This window comes from Mastigoproctus giganteus, chromosome 5 (genome assembly GCF_048544385.1).
Source record: "Mastigoproctus giganteus isolate SK-2022 chromosome 5, ASM4854438v1, whole genome shotgun sequence".
In the NCBI taxonomy this organism is placed as follows: domain Eukaryota; kingdom Metazoa; phylum Arthropoda; class Arachnida; order Uropygi; family Thelyphonidae; genus Mastigoproctus; species Mastigoproctus giganteus.
This window is the reverse complement of record NC_143579.1, coordinates 184,393,167-184,416,273: the sequence shown is the minus strand read 5'-3', so window position 1 is coordinate 184,416,273 and position 23,107 is coordinate 184,393,167. Positions and strand designations below refer to the sequence as shown.

Genomic DNA, 23,107 nt, shown 5'->3' with positions numbered 1-23,107 from the left:
GTCTGAACTTTCGTTAGAAAATACTATGCCACACGAAACACTGTAAACGCCATCTCTTTGCTAGGCACGTGGTCTGCTGCGTTTTATTTGTGTGATGTTATCGGACCACCTAGTAGCGGAAAGGTGCCACACTATTCCTATCTTACTGATATGAGTGTAACTTCATGATCAGGCTGAAAGGCCTTGAGCTTTATGGTCATTTATCGCCAAACTAATAGATAGTTGTAAAAAAAAAAAAAAAGTGTGATCAACTTACAATCTGAATTTATACTTCATGGCACACGATAATCCAGCATGAGAGATAAGCATGAGCTTATTTTGCTCATTCAGAACTGTTAATAGAAGGACAGTAATCCGATTGTCTTCTGTGAAAGTGTTCTCTTAGCAAGTTCACCACTTGCAATTCGATTGGCCAGGTCTCGGTTGGAATCCAGTCACTGACTGAGGAATTTTTTTTCAATGGAGACTGAGTTAGACAATCTCATGTGGTGGGTTAAGGTCCCGACTCTGTAGTTATTTGGGTTTCTTTCGGAATGTTCGCAAACACACTTGCACAGACATATGGCACATGCAGTGCCTAAATCGTCTGGTCAGGTGGGAACTAATGACCATAGGACTGTTCGCGTAGTAGGAAAAAGACGATCTTGTGGGTAGCAAAAAAGTCCAATGAAGATTCTCGTCATTGAAATTAAGAAATCTGAAAACAAGTTGTAAAGTACTCCATTAAGAATCTGCAGAAAAACTTTGAAATAATGGGTCAATTTTTAATCACGTTCTTAGATAGTTTTAGCGAATAAAAAGACACGTAGGTTGGCATTATTCTGTTTGTTTGTTTGGGAATTTTTTAGGCGCATCGGCGTCAATGGCCATAGTGCGCCAGCATTCTTCTGATTTCTTGAGCTACACTATACGTATTTTACTTTAAATATATTTTTAAATGTTACTATTTCGTCTGTTCGATTATACTGACAAACGGAATAATAAGATGGTCAGCTGAATACAGGAAATTGAGTAATCCCGAAACCCAAAGAATTCATAGAATTAGTCTGGTGGAATTCAAGTAGTATCAGAACAGGTTAATCTCTCTCTTCTCTTAATTCCTCCACGGATCACGCTCTGCAGTTAACTGCTTTCAAGGAAGATTGATCAAATTAAAATATTCTCACAAGTAGCACTCCTATTCTAGCATTAAGTCCAAAATTGCGCTTTTACATTATTAATTTTCAGAATAAATATACACTTTATTGTAAAAAGTACTGTCAGAATATTTTGATTATAAGGGGCAGAACTATTCTGATGTGCTACATCGAGTTCACATCTTTCGCTCACCTCTGATTTGTGATATTTAGCACTTTGAAACCAATAATTCGGAAAATATACGCCTTTTTAACTTACCCTTCTGTTTATAAAGTATGGGAAGTCCTTAACTAAGATCTGTTTAAGGAGTTCGGGTTCGGCCAGGTTAAGAGTAGGCCGAGTGCCTTCGTACGATCTGAAAGAAATAAACAAAAATAAATATTGAAAAGTTTTAGGATCGAAACAAAACTGAAAATTTAAATCTGTGAACGGTATATTTTTGGATGTCAATATGCCAGAAAAACTTGCGTTTAAATTAAAAATGAAAAAAAGTAAACAAACTAAAAGCTCTGTTTAGAAAAGTAACCATGCTATTTTAAAAAAAAAACAAGCATTTTACCACAGACTTTTGTAGTCGTAGTCTGCCTCAAATCCTTCCTCTCCTTCTGAGTTTATACACATCTCAACGTCTCAGGCATAGCTGGAAACACTGCTGGAATTTAATTTCTGTAATTCTTTTCAGCAGAGCAGTGCAGTCACATTGCTTTTAACCACCCTAATATCCTTTATCGATAACAAAGAATTTTCCCAATAATTTGTCATCCCACAACAGTCAACCAAAAAGTCTTTCTTAAAAAGGTTTAGAACCTTGTGACTACAGTTGTTGGGTTTCAAGCGTATCAGTGAGTTAGACCATATTGCGTCAATGTGTATTATACCTGTACAACTATGTGTTCTAGGACTGATTTGTATGTCGTGAGGACTAAAAAACCAGGAATAACTCACTGGGGAAATTTCTGCTCCCTCCGCTCTGAGGTTGGCTAAATATAGCCGTGTAGACTGGTACCGTACTCAGATCTCTCCAAACGAGTAACGAAACCACTATACTGTCACGGAAGACTAGCTTCTGGCAGTGAAGGTCAACGAACAAGACTGAATCTTTGACTTCACGAAAAAACTCTTTGGATAGTGCACTTTTCCCACTATTTCTTAAAGGCAAGTACTGACTGAAAAAACCATTCTGTCTGACCTTGCCAAATGCGACTTTTTGGCGTTTCCAAACAGAACTCCTTGAAAGGATATTTAAAATTATAGAATTTTGAATCCTTTGAAGATATTTAGAGCAACGGTTTCAGAAAAATGCAGAATGTGCATAGGAAGTCCGATGGAGCGTACTTTGAAGTTTACTTAACTCCAAGGGTTAGTAGATGAGTTGATAATTTATTTTATTTTTTAAAAGAATTATTCTGGAAACTTTGTTGTTAAATCTCATATATCCACTCGAATTTTCTTTGCTTGAAATTTCAGTTTTTTTCTAGATGTAGGTAACTGATCCCTCCGCTTTCCTACCCAAAAATAGTTCGAGGGGGAGGAGGTTCAAAAAACATTCGTATTCACTGTCAAGTATTTCTGATAGAAGGCTGGAACAAACACCATGTTTTGCTCTTTTTCAACATAGTCACCAGACAAAATGCCACATTTTTGCCGCCTCTCAATACCCTTCCGCAGGCCACTTTTGTAAAAGTCCCCTGACCATCCCTCACACCATGACTCAGCAGCAGAAATCACCTCATCATCAGCAGCAAAGTGTTTTTGGGACAGGAAACAGGAAGAAATCCGAGGATGCAAGGTCGGGGGAAATAATTTTAGTTTTATTTTAGTTTTTCCTGGCACATCAACTGTATTTCATTTTCGTGCTCTTTCATTCTTCTGGTAAGTGGTCAGAAATCTAGGAACCCGTCTAGCAGACACTTTATTCATGTGCAACTGCTGGTGGATGATGTTCTCCACAGATCGTTCACTAATTTGGAGCTCTGCAGCTAGTTCTTTGACGCTAATACGGCGATCTTCCAGGATTAATGCTTCGATTTTTCCAACACCCCTTTCTGTTACAGTTGTTGCTTGACGTCCGGGGTTTTCTTCATCATGCACTGAGGTTCTTCCACATTTCAATTTTTTAAACTGATGTGCAACAACACTGTAACCTTAGATTTTTTTTTCATAAATAGCGACCATTTCTTCGTGGATTGTTTTGGATGCTTTTCCTTGCAGAAAGAGGAACCGAATCACTGATCTGTATTCTACAGCTTCACTCAGCACAGAAAAAAAAAAAAAAAAAACAAAAAAAAAAAAAAAACGAATCATCAGACCGAAACTAAAAATTGTGTGGTTTCTACAGAGATTTCGAGGTAGTCAATCAATAATTAATTTTTCGGTAAAACTACAGATCGATACTAGTCCATATTTCAACAAACGGACAGGAAAAAAACAGTCATTGGCAGGTGCCACTCTGCTTTCCCCGCCCACTGTCCTGCTAGTTTGATATGCCTAGGAGGGTGTTTATCCCCCACTTGCCTCTGTTTTAAAATCGGGAACTCGTTTTCCGAATAGCATGCAGTAAGGGTACGTCTGAGTAAATCAAACATGGGGACACAAGTAAAATGTTAAACGTATGATCAGAATTAACTAACATGCGCTGTGAAATAGCGCAGTTTGAATGATAGTAGACCGTGATATAAAGATGATGTTCCCAGCAGCAATTATTATAAACTCAATCACTAAGTTGCTTACTTGAATTTGAGGAACGGCACGAAGATCCTTTTCTGCAATTCATTTCTGAGTAAATAAGAACAACTTGCAATTACAGACCTAAAGTATTATAAGAATGCAGGAAAGAAATACCAGTTCCACAAGTCAGAAATGCTTCGCACAGAAACAACCTCTTAGCTGACAGAACACACACACACCTTCGAGACATGGAAAGTTTCTCCATAACTGTAAAATTTCACGGAAATATTGCATCGTCCATCTTAATATTTTCTGCCATTTCACTCTCCGTCCTTTCACTTATGTGGCCCCACATAAACTCATTTTCTAACAGTTTCAGCGCTTAATCACACACGAGGTTCACGTGGTACGCGCTGCTATGAAGAAAGATTGCTAAACACGAAGTATTTATGAAATAAAATTTTATATTTCTAAATGCAGTTTATAGTATCGCAATACAATGGTTTTCATTTAATACGTATTTTCTTTGATGTTTTCACAGTCCACAACGCACAATTAAAAGGATAATAATATTGTCAACGATAAAACCGGGCTATTGAAATTTGTCGTACTCTGACACTGAGCATTCGTATATATGATAATACGAAATACGGTGATGTTCTTATAATTTCTCTCTAGTAAACTGCTCCGGTGGAAAGTCGTTGTTCAGGAGCATAGAATGAAAAATAAATAAAACAATTAAAAATAAAATAACTGAAATTGCTGTTCCATTTATCTTGAACTGAATCCTTTTTGAATGTTTTTTTGAAAGCCGATCTTTAATTTTTCCAGCTCTTTGGGATAGGAAGAACAAATTGAAAAAAGCGAAATATCATCAACGTATTACGTTAAATGTCAAATATTATCGGTAGCCCCTTTAAATTAGAGAAGTTATGGAACAGCTAGGCTACGAAGGAATAAATAACTCGGCCACAATGTCCACATTTAATTTTTATTTTACTTAATTCAAGATTTTTAAAAATTTTTTATTTTTTTACTTCGTTTATTTTTTACGATTTTTATCTGAATTTTTTTCCTTTTCAGACGGGAAATTGAAACAAGGAGTTTCTCCATTGGAAGAACAGAAGTTGCAGCTACTGAAATACCTTCGATGGCCCTTCCATTTTTAATTATTAAAGACCTGTTCAATCGGGACTAGTTAGTATAACTCAAGCAGAGTAAGGATGGGAGTGAGTTACAGAGGACTCTCGATAACCCGTGGTGCATACATCATTTTTAAAATAAATTAAAAACAAGAAAAGAAAGCGCGAACTTGATTGCCATCCTTTTCAAAAAAGTTAGATATACGCATTAAAATTTTTGTAAAATCTGTTCTCATAAACATGAACATGGTATGCAAATAAGTTTACGATTCATTTTGAGGATTATCCGGGGAAATAAAATTTGCCCGATAATCCAAACTCTAATGTATTGAGTTTTTCAGACACAAAGCATGAAAATCAGTCCTTGAACTTACACTCTTACAGATGCTGTGATAAGAAAACTAGATATTACAAATATACTTCAATTTCAATAAAACAGCGATTTATAAAGAAAATCACACAATATTTATGTTCTCTAACTTGCAAACAAATAGCAAAAATTTACAAAAGGTTTTATGAATTAATAAATAAATATTTATATTTAAAAGTTATTTATTTATTTTTATAAATATATATACGCGCTTAAATGAATCGAATTCTTACCCAAACATTCTTCCATATTTCTGGTACAATTCGAGTTGTTTTAGATGAAGACTCTGAAAGGACGAATAAATAACAGTTATCTGTAATTACAATGAAATTCTCAGTATGCAGAAAAATCTTAAAGAAGAAATGTTGTTAATGTTGTTAAAGTAGTGGATTGATTCATCATCAGTTAGGAGTAGAAGGCCAGTAGCCAAATGTAAAATAATATGCAAAACGTTGGTTGTTTTAGTTACTGATATCGGTTATTCTACCGTGGGAGAAAGAAAATGACCCCGATACTACGCCCCAGGTTACTCATTCTATAAAAAAATAATTTTATAATCATCTTGGTTTTAACATACCGTTTTTCTCGCTTGAATTGTTTCACTATAAAATCATTTCTTAAGAAAAAAGGCAAGTTTCCAAATGAGTATGCTTCCAATTGGCTTCCTAGTGCCAAGACCCCCTATTCTTGGGGCATTACGTGTTGAACAGCTGAAATTTAAAACCTGTAATTTGTGGACTTCTCGGCAGTTCAAGTTAAAATCACTTCTCAGACACCGTTTCACTGCTGCTGACATTTCAATGGGATGAAAAGCTTATGGATGGAAAAGCTAACGAAATGAAAAGGAAATAAATGTTTCAATCCAATCTAATACTACAACCAGCTTTTAATTTTAATTAGATTTATCCATCTAGATGGCTATCATCCGAGTAGAGAAATACCAACAGCATATTGAAACTATTGCCTAAAAGATGTTTTATTTATTATTTTTTTCTTTAACTTGAAAATTAAAAATTGAAATTGGTGAAAAATTGCAATTTCGTCTCTTCAGAAATACAAGAACGGACTGCATGTTGAACGCAGCAAGTCTAGACACCTCAAGCATGGTAGACTTTCTTCAACGCGATGAGATAATCAATGTATTGAACGAACCGGGTGTACAGGGTATTCTTTCAGTGTAATTACATAAATGATCAACTCTTACGTATTTAAGTTTTAAAAAAATAAAAGTACTTTACCTTGCCAAATACCTCTAGAAATGTTCCAAAAATTGGATAAGGCTTCGGACACGGAATACCTTTTGATTGCCAATAGTTGTGTGTCCTGGTGAGATAACTGAAATAAAATACAATATATAAGAGCCTTCATTTATCTCACTTCACATCTAATTTTTTAAAAATTATAGAGGGGAAATGGCCCTTTCATCAGGTGGAGAGGGGGGCCCTTCCCCTCTTTCTGGTTTTGAACTGATTTGGATCGGAAAGACTTGATTTTTGGAGAATTGGTATGAGAGAAGACTTTTACAGGAATCCCTACGAAAGTTGTAATTTTCAGGAGCAAATTCAGAATGCCTGTGAGGTAATATTTCAATAATGTTTCCCATTTTTAATGATCCTACCATTTTCGATGAGCAGCAGCATTTTTGAATTAAAATGGCGAAAGCTTACTTATTTATATTTCATGATTTTAAATTGTAATTTTTAAATTAAAAACTCCATAATTTTAATTATAAATATGTTCAATTGGGAGGTCTGATTAGTATCTTTCCTTTGGCAGTAGAACGATTTTTGTTAATTTTGCTATCTGGTAAAAGGTGGATCACATCAAATACAGGAACGTATTCTTTAAAATCATCCGGCGCATTTCTCACACACAACACCACTTTACAATCCAGAGATATTGAGGAAGCAATTCGGCACTCGGATCTACGATGGCATATGTCATTAACAATCCATCCAAAAGAGGGCATTATTATTTCTTATTATTATGCCAGATTTCTTGGAATTGGGTTAGATAACAAGCTAGCTGGGATATCCTAATTACTACTGCACGCAACAAGACTTCCCCACTCGCGGTAATCTTTGGTAGATCCGCCACGTGGGTATATGTTCCCTTCTCAAACTAAAGTAGAGAGAAAAACAACAAGCAGTTCACCCATTGGGCTTCCTACTCGGTACTAACGAACTGAAAGAGAAGGCTTGTGAGTGACCGTAAGCTGCTGCTGTTGTTGTTTTTGTTGTGGGGGTTTCGTGGCGCATAAGCTACTTAGGCTATAATGCGCCTATTCGTTTATAATAAAAAGGAAAAGAGAAAGAATCGTACTGTCTGAAAAGTCCTTAATCAGAGAAGATTAAAAATTCTAGTTTGCTTCAGAAAACGGGAAAATTCGGATATATTGGCCTCGTCACCAATCAAATTCTCTAGGGCTATTGGTTGTTGAAGAATAACCAGTGAGTGTAGGGTTGAAATTCTGTCTTGTTTATAATAGGGGCAGTCAATGAGAATGTGTTTAACAGTCATATTTATATAGCAATGTGGACACTGTGGTGGATCATACCCTGTGAGTAAATGAAGGTGGGTCAGGTGAGTATGGCCTATTCTTGCTCTTGAAAGGATTGCTTCTTATCTTACTTACCTTTATGCAGATGGAAAGGTCATCTGCATAAAGGTAAGTTTCTACGGTATTTGGAAGTTATAAAAGTGATAGAATCTATTCTAAGCGCGAAAAGAGTGGCCCTCAGTACTCATCCCTGTAGAACACCTTCCTGAATGAAAGTTTCAGAAAGGGCATGTTGGTATCGAACTTGAAACGATCTAGTGTGTAGAAAATTCTTTACAAATATAAATATAGGAAGGTTGCCCCGCAGGCCAAGAGAGAGTAAAGATCATTACCACGTTTCTTGAACAAGTTTCAACATGTGCGTTATGTGCGCGCAGTGAACGACAAGTTGATGCCTGTTGACGCTGGCGGGGGCTTGTTGGTGCCTTCTTGCATATATCTGCCAGTGTGCACTTGTGTGTCAGTTTCTTGGTAAACATCAAGCTTGGTGTACTCTAAGAGACAAAATTTGGGAAGAAATTGTTGAAGATGTGTACTAAGAGATCGTTGACGGACAGTGAAATTGAGAATCTTTTATATGCTTCTTATGGTATTGATAGTACTTCTGAAGTAGAGGACCATTTGTCTGAAGCAGAGGTGCATAGTGAATCGGATGATGAAGTGGAACCTACGATTCAGACGAAGCTGTTGTGGCTAATTACGTAACCTCAAAAAATGGCAATATAGTGTGGAACTGCAACACACCTAATCAACAAGGAAGATTTTTTTCAGAAAATATTATTACAATCGATCCTGGACCAATTACAATCGATCCGAGACGTAGTGAACAAGGTCCACTACGTCTAAAATATATGACATAAAATCCTCCTACTGCTTATTTTTTATGCCAAAAATTGTAAACTTAATTTTGAAGATGTCAAATTTAGAAGGGAAAAGAATTTATGGTGACCAGTTGCAAGAACTAACAGTAGTTGAATTAGAAGCGTATTTCGGCCTACTGCTTTTAGCTGGATTGTATAAATCTCATGGGGAGGCAACCTCCAGCCTATAGGATGGAAATGCAGGCCGCCCTATATTCAGGCAATGATGTCCCTACAATGATTCCAAGTAATTTCGCAAATAATTCGCTTTGACGATAAAGGAACTCGATCACAACGGCGCCAGACTGACAAATTAGCTGCCATACTTGTGGGGTGAATGGTTGCATTCTACCTACAGTCTATAATGCTAACGAAAATGTAAAGGAGTACCAGTAGAGGAGCAACTGGTACCTTTTAGAGGCCGTTGCCCATTTAGGCAGTATATAGTCAACAAGCCAGACAAATACGGAATCAAGATTTGGACTTTATGTGATTCTGTAAACGCTTATGCATATAACATGCAAATATACCTTGAAAAAAAAAAAGGTCAAGGTAAAACAGTTATCCAGAAAAAGGTCAAGGTAAAAGAGTTGTGCTAGACCTTAGACCTTAGACTTTACTTATGGTCTAAAAGGGCAAAACGTAACGTGTAATAATTTTTTTACATCATACGAACTGGGGCAGATGCTACTGAAAAGAAATATTACCGTGCTTGATACTATTCGAAAAAACAAGCCTGATCTGCCAACCGAATTGGTCTGCAACAGGAAGGAAGTCCTTTCTTCAAAGTTCTACTTCAGCAATAACACAACGGTAGTTTCTTATATTCCGAAACGGAATAAAAATGTGACACTCGTGAGAACCTTCTACCACGATTCCGTTGTGTGTGATAAACATCATAAAAAGCCGTTTATGATTTTAGATTACAATAAAACCAGAGGTGCTGTAGATACTTTAGACAAGTTGGTTATAACATACACACGACAAACTAAAAGATGGCTAATGTCTATCTTTTATATTATGGACGTTTCTGCTTACAACGCCTATGTTCTGTGGTGCGAAGTAAATCCAAACTGGAATGCTGGCAAACTTTCAAAACATCGATTATTTCTTGAAGAACTGGGTAATTCCTTGATTGCTCCCTTACTGCAAGAAAGAAAACACCTTCTTCGAAGTGTTCCTGCTGCTGCTGAAATGGTTAGAAGGGCACGACCATCAACCAGCACTGCTTGTTTGTTTGTTTGTTTTAGGGTTTTATGGCGCATTAGCATCTAAGGCTATAATGCGCCAAGTCAAAAGGATGTAGAATATAAAACTATAATATTAAAATTATTTGTATATTATTGTAAAATAATATACGATATAAATCGTTCATATAGCATAAAACGATAAAAATATTTTAAATAGAATTATTTAGATTAATAAGTTGTAAAAACTTAAAAATAGCTGACACGTTGTCATTGTCCGATAAAACCTGTCTGAGTGTATAAGGTTCAGACAGATGGCTAAAACATAAACGGCGGTCATTATAAAAGGACGGACATTCAATTAAAATATGACGGACTGTTAAAATGGTGTCACAATTTCTGCACATAGGACGATCGTCTGCCCTCAGCAAATAGCAGTGTGTCAAGTGACAATGTCCTATGCGGAGTCGAGATAGAACAACTTCCTCTTTTCGGTTCCTGCGCAGACTAGACTGCCAATGTTCAATTACAGGCTTAATCTCATATAACTTGTTTGTAATCTGTCCATGCCATGAGTGTTGCCATTGGGATACCAGTTTCTTTCGAATTACCGACCTGTAGTCTGTATAGGGGACTAACAGGCAAGAGTTAAATAGGTTTGCTGATTTGGCTGCAATGTCTGCCAAATCATTTCCTGAGATCCCAATGTGGCCTGGGATCCAGCAGAAACGAACATCAAATCGAGATTGTACAAGGAAGTGCAGCTTCTGCTGTATCCGAGTGAGGACAGGATGAGGGTTGAACCTCATCGATGATAAAGCCTGCAATGAACTCAGAGAATCGGTATATATAATATATTTTTTGTGGTGGGTGGTTCGTATGCGATCTAAGGCTAGCTCAACCGCATGCAGCTCTGCAGTGAACACACTGCATTCGTTGGAGATCTGCTCAGATACCGTGGTATCTGGGAAAACAGCTGCAGATCCAACAGACATTTCTGACCTCGAGCCATCTGTGTAGATGGGCAAGAAGTCAGCATGTTCAGAGCGATCAGCTAAAAAGAGCTGCAGGTAGACGGTGGACGAAGTATTGTCCTTTCTCCAGTTGTTAAGGGAGAAGTTGCAGTTTGGGACACGAGCATGCCAGGGTGGAAAAGGTTGCCCTGGTGATGGGGCAACATTGTCTAATGTGATGTTCAAATCGTTGAGAAGCCTTTGGATACGAATACCGAATGGTTGATTGGCAGTCTGGCGAATGTTATACAGATTTTCCCAACGTGGCTCAAAAACGGTTGTCCACGTCGGATGGTCTGGCAGGGATTTCAGTTTCAAAGCATACTGTAGAGACAACTGTTTCCTGCGAAGCGATAACGAGGGCTCATTCGCTTCGACATAGAGGCTATGGACAGGAGAAGTTCGAAATGCTCCTGTGGCAATACGGATAGCCTGATGGTGGATGGGATCCAGCCATCGGAGTACGCTGAGTCTAGAGGATGCGTATACCTGGCACCCGTAATCTAACTTAGATCGTACGAGTGCACGATAGAGGCGCAAAAGGGTACATCGGTCAGCGCCCCAGGAATGTGAGGAGATTGCACGTAGGATGTTCAAACCTCTCGTGCACTTCGCACGTAGTTGACGGATGTGTTCCAGAAAGGTCAGCTTTTTATCGAATATAAGCCCCAAAAATCTAGTCTCAGGTACTACTGGGATTGCATTTTGTCCAAGCCTCAGTTCAGGTTCAGGGTGAAGATTGCGCTTTCTGCAAAAATGCATGCAGACAGTCTTTTGTGCAGAGAACCTGAACCCATTATTCGTTGCCCATGAGTTCAAATGGTCAATGGTACGTTGCAGTTGCCTCTCAATTACCCTCATGTTGCAGGAATGACAGAATATGCTAAAATCATCAACATAGAGGGCACAGTTTACAGTTGGAGGAAGTTGTTCTGTGACGGAATTCACTTTAATGGCAAAAAGCGTAACACTTAAAACGGATCCTTGAGGTACTCCCTCCTCTTGGATAAAAGAGCGAGAGAGAGTAGATCCTACACGGACTTGGAAAGATCGGTGACATAAAAAGTTTTTAATAAAATTGGGGAGATTACCTCTAAGGCCGATGCTGTAGAGGTCTTTTAAAATTCCAAATCTCCAAGTTGTGTCATAAGCTTTTTCCATATCGAAGAACACTGACACCAGGTGTTCTCGTTTTAAAAAGGCATCTCGAATGGAAGTTTCGAGCCTGATTAAGTGGTCCAAAGTTGACCTATTCCTACGGAAGCCGCACTGAAATCTGGAGAGAAACCCATTAGCCTCCAAATACCAGATAAGGCGGGCATTGACCATTCTCTCCAGAATTTTGCACAGACAGCTAGTCAGAGCAATAGGACGGTAGTTCGTTGGGATTTTGGGATCCTTTCCTGGTTTAGGAAAGGCAAGCACGATTGCCTTATGCCAGGAATCCGGAAACTGCTCTTCTTGAAATATTCTGTTATATAGAAAAAGCAGTTGGTCCATGGATTTTGCAGACAGATGTTTGATCATATCATAATGGATAAGATCTGGTCCGGCAGCACTTGCCTTGGTAAGAGTTAGAGCTGTTTCTAACTCTTCCGTGGTAAAGGGCCCGTTATAGGGATGAGACCTTCTTGATGTAAAGTTTATTGGCTGTTTTTCACATTTATCTTTCCAGACCAGAAATTCTGAGGAGTAAGCAGATGTTGACGAGATGGCAGAAAAGGTCTCCCCAAGTGCATTGGCTATTGCAGTTGGATCTGCAATAACGCATCCATTATACTCCAGGACCGATGAAGGGTGCGATGTATATTTACCCTTCATTTTCCGGATTTTGTCCCATATAGCTTTACTGCTGGTTGACTGGGTAATGGTGGATGTAAAGCGGACCCACGATTCCTTTTGGCTCTGACGACGAATATATCGCGCTTTCGCACGTGCACGTTTGAAGGCTAAGAGATTGGCTGTGGTAGGATATCGTCGGAATATCCCCCAAGCTTTATTTTGTGCCTTTTTTGCTGCTGTGCATTCAGTATTCCACCAAGGTTTTGGAAATGGTGGAAACCGGTTAGATGTTTTCGGAATTGTAGCTGCAGCTGCATGGACAATTCTTTCTGTGATGTACGCCACTGCATCATTGATAGGCTCCCGACTGACTGTACTGATGTTAAAGTCTACCAGGTGTTGAAAGGTGTTCCAGTCAGCCTGATCAATCTTCCATCGCGGTAACCTAAAAGGTGAGCATGGCATCCCTTTAAGTAGGCTGGTTATCACGGGGAAGTGATCACTTCCATAAAGATTCTCCTCTACCTCCCAGTTGATTGAAGGAAGGAGAGAGGGGGAGCATATAGACAGGTCGATAGCAGAGAACGTACGGGTAGGCATGTGGAAAAAGGTGTTACTTCCCACATTTAGGAGGGATAGGTCATTGTCATTGAGCATATGCTCTATGACACGTCCCCTTCTGTTAACATTTGCACTACCCCACAGGGTGTTATGTCCATTAAAATCGCCCAGGAGTAATACAGGAGTAGGCAGCTGCACAATGAGATCATCAAGGTCCGTCTGGGAGATATCAGCCCCAGGTGGTAAATAAACTGAGCAGACTGTTATTAAAAAACCTACCGTAAGGCGAACCGCTACCGCTTCTATGTTGGTGGTAAGCGCAATAGTTTGATATGGGGTATGGTTGCCCAGAATTATAGCAACACCCCCATGAGCAGGTCCATCCTGAGTTCTGTCTTTTCGAATGATAGTGGTGTTATCAAGCGAAGCGTTTTCAATTGCCTTCAGGTATGTCTCTTGTAAGCAAAAGCAGACTGGCTCATGTTTTTGCAGAAGGGCCTTGATGTCATCATTGTTTCGCCGGAATCCACGACAGTTCCACTGTAGGAATTTAGCCATTATTTTGGCTTGGTGGGTCCATCAGGCGGCTTCCGAGGTGCTGAGGGCTTACCTTTTTCAGTCCTGGATTTATCCTTCCTGGGGAAGTACGGACGCTGTCCAGTGTCCATTTCCTCCTCAGCAAAGAGCTCCAAGACTGAGTCTTCTTGTACCTCCTTCTGCTCTACATCCATGTTTTCTTGGGTTGTAGGTGGTATTTCACCTTTCTTATTCTTTTCTTTCGTGATTGCTTTTGTTATTTGTGGAGCATTAGGAGGTACTGATATAGGAGTGGCAGCTGATTGGTCCTTCTGTGCAGGTTTTTGGGAACTTAAAAGATAACGTGCGATAGGGGTAAATGATTCTTTTGGAGGGATGGACATGTCCGTCTGAGTTCCAATGGAACACCTCCCTGCTACCTTCTGGGCGTAGGTAGGTTTTTTGATGTTGAGAGGTTTCACTGCTTTCCTTGCCTCCTGATACGATATGTTTAGCTCTGCCTTCAGCCGTTGAATTTCTTTTTCTTCTTTCCACCTCTGGCATGCTCGTGAATAGGCTGGATGTTCGCCTTCACAATTAATACAGGTGGGTTTTGCGGCTGAACATGCTGTTGTTTCGTGGTCCTTTGCGCCACATCGAGCGCATGCAAGGACTCCGCGGCAGGCCATTTGAGAATGTCCATATTTCTGGCATTTAAAACACCGTAAAGGGTTTGGAACATATGGACGCACTGGACAGTTGATGTAGCCAGCTTTAATCTCATCAGGAGGTTTGGGAGAGTTAAAAGTCAGGATAACACTCCTGGTTTTAACAAGTTTCCCATCCCTACGCGCACTAATTCTCTTGACGGCTATAACTCCCTGAGGTTTCAGTTCCAAGCAGATTTCCTCCTCGGTTACGTCGAGAAGGTCCCATTCCGAAATGACACCTCTCGATGAGTTTAGTGTTCTATGTGGTGTTACTGTTATGGGTATTCCTCCGATTGATGTTGCACGGAGTAGCTGCTCAGATTGCCTGTCAGTTTTGGTTTCGATTAAGAGGTCTCCAGAACGGAGCCTCTTAACTGACTTGGGTGAACCTGCTAACCCATCTAACCCTTTCTGTATGAAGAAGGGCGACATTTTGCCAATCGGTTTTTCTGTGGTAGAATGAATTATTAAAAATCTTGGAACAGGCCCTGATGATATTTCTGTTCGCTGCCTCTTTGTAGCAATAATGCTATCTGCTTCACTGTCTACATTTTCAGATAGGGACCGGTTTGGGGCCCCTGAAGGAGTAAGTTTCTCAGGATTCATATAGTTTTTTAAATTGTTCAGTGCCCGGGCTCCCCACCCACCACGGAGCCCAAAGGGACGCCCACTACCCGGCATGCAATAAATGCGCTCGGGAGTGGGACGCCAGGGCTACCCAGACACTATACCCGCACCGCCGCCAGCCTGAATCCTGTCCCTCGGACCATGAGGGTAGGGGCATGGCTTTGACACGGTTGACCCTCGCAGGCGAACCTACTAGCCGATTGATCCTAGCCGGGCCTTCCAGGACCACCCGTCTTGTCGAAGCAGGGGCCAAAGTGGTGTATTGAAGCTGGGCCCCTCAACCACCAGGATCCCCCTTTCCGAATTTCCACGGGTCGCAGCGCACGGCAAACACGCCGGATTCCATTGATGTAAGCCCGGAACCTAGGCTGTGGGCGTTGGATCCCAGTGATGCTAGTCTGAAAGTCCAGCAGCGTCACTGGGAGGTCCCCTCACCACGTACAGGTGCCCACGTCGAGGGGACCAGCACTGCCAAAGCAAGGGAACAGCTGATCACAAATAAGCGTAAAAGATGTAATTTTTGTCTCTCTTCGAAGGACAACAAAACCAATATACTATGTTGTAATTGCTCAAAATACGTATGTAAAGCTCATGTATATTACTACTGCCAAGATTAAAAAACTATATGTCTGATATAACTACTGTTTTTCGGATATATGTAACAATTGTTTATCCATTACTGCCATTCATAAACAAACTTTTGGTCAGCAAATGCTACATATATTCTTGTTTCTTTTATTATTTAGTAAACACATTACTGCCATATTAATTAAACGCCAAAAAAACGACATCCATAGACGCTCGGGTCATACTGACCCGAACACAATAAGTGTAACCAAAATGCGAACACAATAGGAGGGTTAACCATAAGGTCCAAGCATGATCTGTTTTGACGAAAGCCATACCGACTATTGCTCATTAACCGTTCTGACTCAATGATCCAGACGAGTCTACAGTGGACAATTTTTTCTAGAATTTTGCTGAGGCAGCTTGAGACGGATATTGGTCTATAGCTATGGGGACTGGTAGGATCTTTTCCAGGTTTTAGGATGTCAAAACAGTAGAATGATGCCGAGAAGCTGGATAGACATTTTCTAGAAAAATACGGTTGTAAAAGAGCAGAAGGAGACGCAAAAAAGCTTTGCGTCTCCTTCAAGATGTTGTAGCATCTTGAAGGATCATGCTTCAAGCTACAACATCAAGATGTTGTAGCATGATGTAATAGATTCCATCTGGTTCGGCAGCACCATTGTGGGATGTTCCAATAGCTTGCAAGAGTTTTGAATATTGTAGAGGTTTGTTATATGGCAGAAGGAGGGCAGTATGGAAGTTAATGGGGTGCTGTTCTGCAGTGTTTTTAATTATCTGGAAAGATGGAGTATAAGCTGCTGCCGCTGAGATTTCAGCAAATGTGTTGCCCAAAGCATTTGCGATATATAAAGGACTAGATAGATCTCGCCCATTACAGGACAGGATTGGAGAAGGTACGGTAGGAAACTTAATAGAATGCTGGCTAATTTTTTTCCATATTATTTTGGTGTCAGTGTTTTTGTTAATGCTTAATGCAAAACGAATCCAGGTTTCTTTCTTGGCTTGCCTTTGTATGAAACGTGCTTCTGCCTTTGACTTATAATTTATTAGATTGGCTGTTGTTGGATTTTGCCGAAAGAGATTCCAGGTTTTACTTTTTTGCTTTTTTGGCTTTTGTGCATTCCTGATTCCACCAATAATTATAATGCTTACGACCCGGGGGATTTGATAGTGGTATTGGTCTTTAGCCACATTTCAGAGATGTGACGTGATGTACCGTTGTCACATCATCGATAGGCTGGAGACGGATTTTTTCCACATCAAAAGATATTGATTTTTGACTCATCAAAAGATTTGCTCGGGCAAATTTCCATTTTCTGCAGGGTTGAGCTGGAGGAGTCTGTGCTATTGATAGGTCGCATACGATTGGGAAGTGATCACAACCCACTGGATCATTTAAAACATAACACTCTATGGTCGGGACCAGTAATGGTGAACAAATGGAGAGATCTATTGCTGAGGTATGTCCATTTGAGAGCTGAACATAAGTGTGTGTGTGTGTGTGTGTGTGTGTGTGTGTGTGTGTGTGTGTGTGTGCCAGTATTGAGTATGGTGAGGTTTAGTGCCTCTATTAAGCTCTCAATGAGTCGACCTCGTCTATCTTATTTAGGATCGCCCCATAAGAGGTGGTGCCCATTAAAGTCCCCTAATATACAAAGAGGTGGAGGTAACTGTATGAAGAGGTCTTCAAGTTCTTTTAAACAATAAGTATGGTTTGGATGTAAGTAGATTGATACTAGTGTTATTGCAATATGGAGAGTTATACGCACAGCAACAGCTTCTAATTCAGTTTGAAGTGGAATATGTTTAGTTGGGATCTTTGAATTTATCAGGATTGCTACACCACCACGGGCAGCATTTGTTGTATTACAATCCCTTCGATAAAGGCAATAGTTCTTTATCGAAGGAGAAATTTGCAATGTTTAGTAAAATTCCTGAAGACAAAGGGCAACTGGAGAAAAACGATTAATTAGATCTTGGATATCGTCTGTATTGCAACGAAAGCCTCTGCAGTTCCATTGTAAAATACAAGCCATTATTTGTGTTTAGTTGATGGAGCTGATTCTGACTGCTTTTTGAAGGTGACTGGTTTATGGCGTTCTAATTTCTGTTTGTCTTTTTTTTTTTTTTTTTTTGAAAGGTGAATTTCCTTTCTCTGTCCTTACTTGATACTTTACAAGTTTAGAATTTATTTATGATAAATGAACTGCTGATAGAAAACGATATAACTTAAAAAGAACTTTTATCTCAGAGAAAGATCACTGTGTGATTAGCACTAGATAAGCTTGACCTCGAATTCGCTTGGCACCCGGGGCCACCGTAAGCTGCCTGTTGTTTTGCTCTGTTACACTCTTTTTAATTCGGATACCAACGGCTAAATAAACTTCACGAGAATCGATTCCATTCTCAATGCAATCAATTTTTAACTTGTCTTGGATTGCATCACAAAGCACGAGATACAAAGAACATCCTCAACATCTACCAGCTGTTTCTACAGAAATCAGAGACTGTCTTTGTTTCCAAATTCTGAACACAGACTTCCTTCGTGTATTCAGGTCCTTTTGCACAGCAATAAAACAAAAAAAGACTTACAACTTTTTTTTTTTTTACTTTTAAGGAAGCTGACCTGAAGGTCCGTTTTTCATAAAAGCCATCGGACAAAGACATAAAGGAGCAAAAGTCAGAAAAACCTTCCATTAAATTAAAAAATTCTAACTAACCGAAAAGGTTCAAGACACTACTGATAGAATACATTTGAAATTCTAATAAACTTAAGAATCAGCTTTTCTAAAGGTTACCTTCCTTAACTCCTGAATTTTTAGGAAGGTACATTAATGTGCTACCAATGTGTAAATACGCTGTTTAAATATACGTTGGTTAAATATACAGCGCTCAAGAATGTTCTTCAGTGAAAATGGAGATATTTTGCAATTTTAAATTGCGGCTACTTCATAATTTTGATTATAAAAATGTTCATAATTCAATTATAAATAATCACGTAACACACAGATCGCTCTCACTATTTTCGTTCCTTCAACCTTGCAACAGGTGATATTTGAAATCTTAAAATAATATACTGAATTGTATATAAAAAATTCTACTTTATTTTCGATCTGATATCTTCAATATTACCATTTCATAACTGTTCAAATTTCATACTTCTCTTTGCATCTCTTATCTTACAGGATACCTCCTCCCCACAAAAAAACCCCCTTCTTACTGTTATTTTTCCAACTAGTGCAACAAAAAAGGGCTAAAAACTTTGTACATTATTATCTATCTGTTTAAGCTCTAATTCAGTGAACTTCGTAACTTAACGAGAACTGCTGTTGCATATTAGAGATATGCGGCTGGTCACAGAGCGTTTGTAAGTGCCAATGACCAATGTTATGCCAATTTAGAACATCTGAGAGCGAACACAAGCAGAAAATGGCAAGTGTGGGTACAGCTGGAAAAATGTAAGCTTCCTTAAATTTATGGTTAATATCTTCCATAAACAGCGATTTATTGATAGGCGCAAACAGATTTATTCTCACATAAAGGTTTTTCCTCCATTAGATCTATTCACACAACTCGTCAACTGTATGAAAAGTTATAATGGCGGCCAGAGCAAAACTTAGCGATCTCTGTAATTCGATTGAATTTTTCCACGGTGCATCGTACTTGCTAATTATCCTGCCAGAAGTTATGACGTCACTACTTAAGCGACGCACTGTTTGGCTTAAGTTAGGTTAGCCTTACTTTCAGGTCTAACCTAAGCTAACCAAAGTATCACTACAGTGGTGACATCACAACTACTGGCTTGAGAATAACTAGAATCGCCCCCCCCCCTCGGTGCATTATTGAAATGAAATTTCATGCAAAGTTATAAAAATAACTCATATATCGTTATAATTTTCATCAGCACTATATTTTATTTATAAAAATTTCCATTTGTTTGTGTTCTAAGTTTTCGTTCTTCGAAGGCTATCTTTTGCTTCACTGATCATGATTACTGCTTAATCAGGCAATAACCCGGGTTAGTGAGGATTTACTATATTTTCTGACAAATAAATAATATTAATTCTTTCTACAACTGCATTCAATAAACTAATTAAATCCTAATCATTTCCGCATTTGCAACATCAAAACTAACTCAATATGTAACAATTCCATCTCTCTCTCTCTCTCGTAATTTCCTCAACTTCACTCTTACTTTTAACTTATAATGTACAAAGTATTCTTAAAATAATATACAAAGTTGTAGGTTTTTTTAGAGTACAACATTTTCCAATACAACACAGTTTAGAGGACTTTTGTTTCTTCTCTTTCAAGGTCTCTTTGTGTGGAGTCCTTCCAGGGAGTGCGGTGAAATCTCTCTTCTTAGTTAAAGTCTGCCATATAGTCCTTCCAGTACTCCCTTATTTTGGGAACAGTTGGCTGTAAGTACTAAAGGAAATTGCCACAGCAGTAGCAGTAGTCAGGAGCACTGACTGTCTTGGCTTGTTACCCACCTTCCAGATTAACTTCTAGCACAGGAAGATGCCCGACGACAGATAAGCTAAACTTTCCCTAATAACGTTACTGCTTGAGGAGTAACTGGACAAGAAGTACCGTTTTACTTTACTCTTTTCGATACTTTCTCTCCTAACACTGAGACTTCTCTCTTTAACACAGTTCTAGGAAGTCTCCTAGAAGTGAACCCAGAACTACAACAGCAACCACTCCGAACAGCAACAACAGCACTCAACTTTTAGTGCGAAAACTTTATTTCCTCGTCATTCACATATCTCCACCTATCTCATTTAAACCTGACCCAATTACGGTGTTACTTTTTCATATAAGCTCATAACTCTCATCCTGTTTTTCCCAAACAACGCAACTCTTTCATCTTTATCGACAGATCGCCTGCTGACCATACCTATGAACTCCATACAGACGCCCTCTCCTAAAATGCATGAAGTGTCGCGTCCTCAAGTTGTAATAGAAGTATTAAACTATCGTTCAGAACTTAATTTTAACCTACTTCTATACCATACCATTGTTCACCATATTCCTCAAATTCCCTACTTCCATGCCTACTCCCAGCAATCGAAATATTTCCGTAATGATTTTCTTTATTCCTGAAATGCTTTACTTCCACCAACCATTCTTTCTAAGAGAAGTATATTTGTGAGACTGTCTTACAAGTGATTAAACGCCGATGCTCTCAGAACTAACTATTACACACTAAGAGTACTTACAAGTACGAAGCAACCAAGGCCAACAGCGGCACCACGTATAAAAACCAACCAGGAACGCCAATCTCGAATAGTTCCATCGTGGAGATGAACTCGAACTCCGTGCCTGAGGAAATTTATCGAAATGCTCTCAACAGCGACAGGAATTCACTGAAAACACAGAAGGCGCTTAATGAGCCTTTATCCGGGACAACTGCGTCATCTCTTCTGCCGACACAATACATGCGCTGCTGGCGATAGTTGGAAGTACATGATGCAACATATTTGCACGTGACAACAGCCTTTCCAAGCTCGCGTTGCATAACCGTGCGATAGCGCAGTAACACGGACAACGGAATCGTTTTTCTTTAAGCAACAGGTGCTAATTATTTGAGTCCATCGAGGAATGCTGCAATGTTCTGTTCCGATAAGGATATCAGAACGAAATACCCGATAAAAATAGCTGACAGATACTATCAGTTCACAGGCTGCCGCCCCTGCCATATTTTGCAGCTATTTCGCTTCGAAAACAAGTATGAATCATTTTAAATCGTATGCGCAAACTCTGACAGCGACTGTGTTAATTTTCTTTATTAATCCCTTACTAGAGGATTTTGTGGATTCTCTACCATGCAGGTAGAGAATTATGTACGTGCACGAAGTCAGTTGCAGTAACGACCTGTGCGTTTAGCTGCTATAGAAAATAATTGTAAACTCCTCTGGCATTACATCTGTCCCGGAATACATAAGCAGAGAAGGATTAGATTAGCGCGAGGTAATTTAGGTCATGAAGCCCTTGGTCACGCGTTTTAAATGCCGTTTGTTTGTGGAATGAAAAAATCCTTCACCTTCGCTATGAAACAGCCAACTGAGTCAAGGTCGAAAAGTCTCGAAGTTCCTCACATTGTCAACGGGAACCGAATCCGGATTTATTGCTGAAGATTGCGAGAAATAATTCGAGGAATTATTTTTCAACCAAATACGTATGGAAGTCCTGATAAGTTTAACTGCATCTTCTTCAAAACTCGTTTGTTTGGCGTCGAGACGAAATTTTTAAGAAGCGCAGAAATCGAGACGAGATGGATGTGTTGGAATTATGAGGACAATGATCGTGCACTATTCAACTATGGACCATGCATTCGTTAGCAGTTTCTGAGTGTAAAATGTAGCAAACACGTACTACTTCATATTCCCTTTACGTACACAAGAATATGCCTCGGAAGAACAAAGAAAATTGGGAGGAAACAAACTCACAGCTCAAATGGACTCGATGATATTCTGCTTAAAAGTTCTCTCCTCCTCCACTTGCAGAAATGCAACGGTTGCATCGCTGTTGATGGTATTGAGGACATGCTTTACTAGGTCTTTCAGTGCTCTCAACGAAGTTTTCATCCACTTGCTACACGAGGTCCGGCCAAAAAAAAATTGTTCTTCGTAATCGCTGCACACGCGCGTGTTTCTCTGCATTGGATTAGTTCAGTGGTTTTCAGCCTTTTTTTAATAACGGCACCCGTACTCAATTTTCTGCCTGTTAGCTCCGATTCTCTCTCTCTCTGTATATACTAATAATAATAAGATTCTTTATTAACATAAATTTTATAGAATAGTGATTCCTTCACACAGAAAGCCTGAGGAATCTTACAATTCGTTGTTTATACAAGTGATTTTGTTATAAAAAAATAATAATAATAACTAAATAATAATTAATAGATAAAAGCAAAGATGATAATCAAAATGTAAAAATGAAGTAGTAATTACAGCGAAAAAGGACTACAAGTTGAGCAGAACATGAAATGACATCGGCTAATTAAGATCGGCACTTACATAAATGTCCTTTACAAACACTAAAGTCCACCGAGCTAGCCGGATGGGTAAAATGCCTGCTTGGCAACCCAAAGGTCGCGGGTTCGAATCCCGCCTCGGGCTTGTACCAAAGTACCGCAAAAAACTTGGGAGGTGCATAATGGCCACAGAAACCGATACGCCAACAACTACCAAAAAAAAAAAAAAAAAAGATATGACAAGATGCCATCGCGATATGCCTTGTCTATAGTCCACAGGTCGATGTCAATGTTGAGCGAGTACAGTGTCCAGAATCACATTAGGGAACTGTCGCTTGAAATTCTGTAACCGCTGGAGCCTTAAGCACAAGGAGGGGGTATTACGGAGATGTTTGCCAGGCAAAA

The 23,107-nt window shown here is 39.3% G+C and overlaps 1 protein-coding gene across 1 annotated transcript in view; it reads right to left on the bottom strand.

Annotated features, from left to right (window-relative positions):
- LOC150085915 (cytochrome P450 3A8-like) overlaps positions 1 to 21,125 on the bottom strand; it is a 59,423-nt gene extending 38,298 nt beyond the window's left edge. Inside the window, exons 1-4 of the mRNA XM_090374296.1 lie at positions 20,946 to 21,125; positions 6,555 to 6,651; positions 5,550 to 5,602; positions 1,396 to 1,492 (exon numbers count right to left, since the gene is read on the bottom strand). Of these exons, the coding sequence (XP_090230422.1) occupies positions 1,396 to 1,492; positions 5,550 to 5,602; positions 6,555 to 6,651; positions 20,946 to 21,022 (324 nt within the window). The 5' untranslated portion in view covers positions 21,023 to 21,125. The remainder of the gene's footprint in view (positions 1 to 1,395; positions 1,493 to 5,549; positions 5,603 to 6,554; positions 6,652 to 20,945) is intronic.
- Positions 21,126 to 23,107: the final 1,982 nt, after the last annotated feature.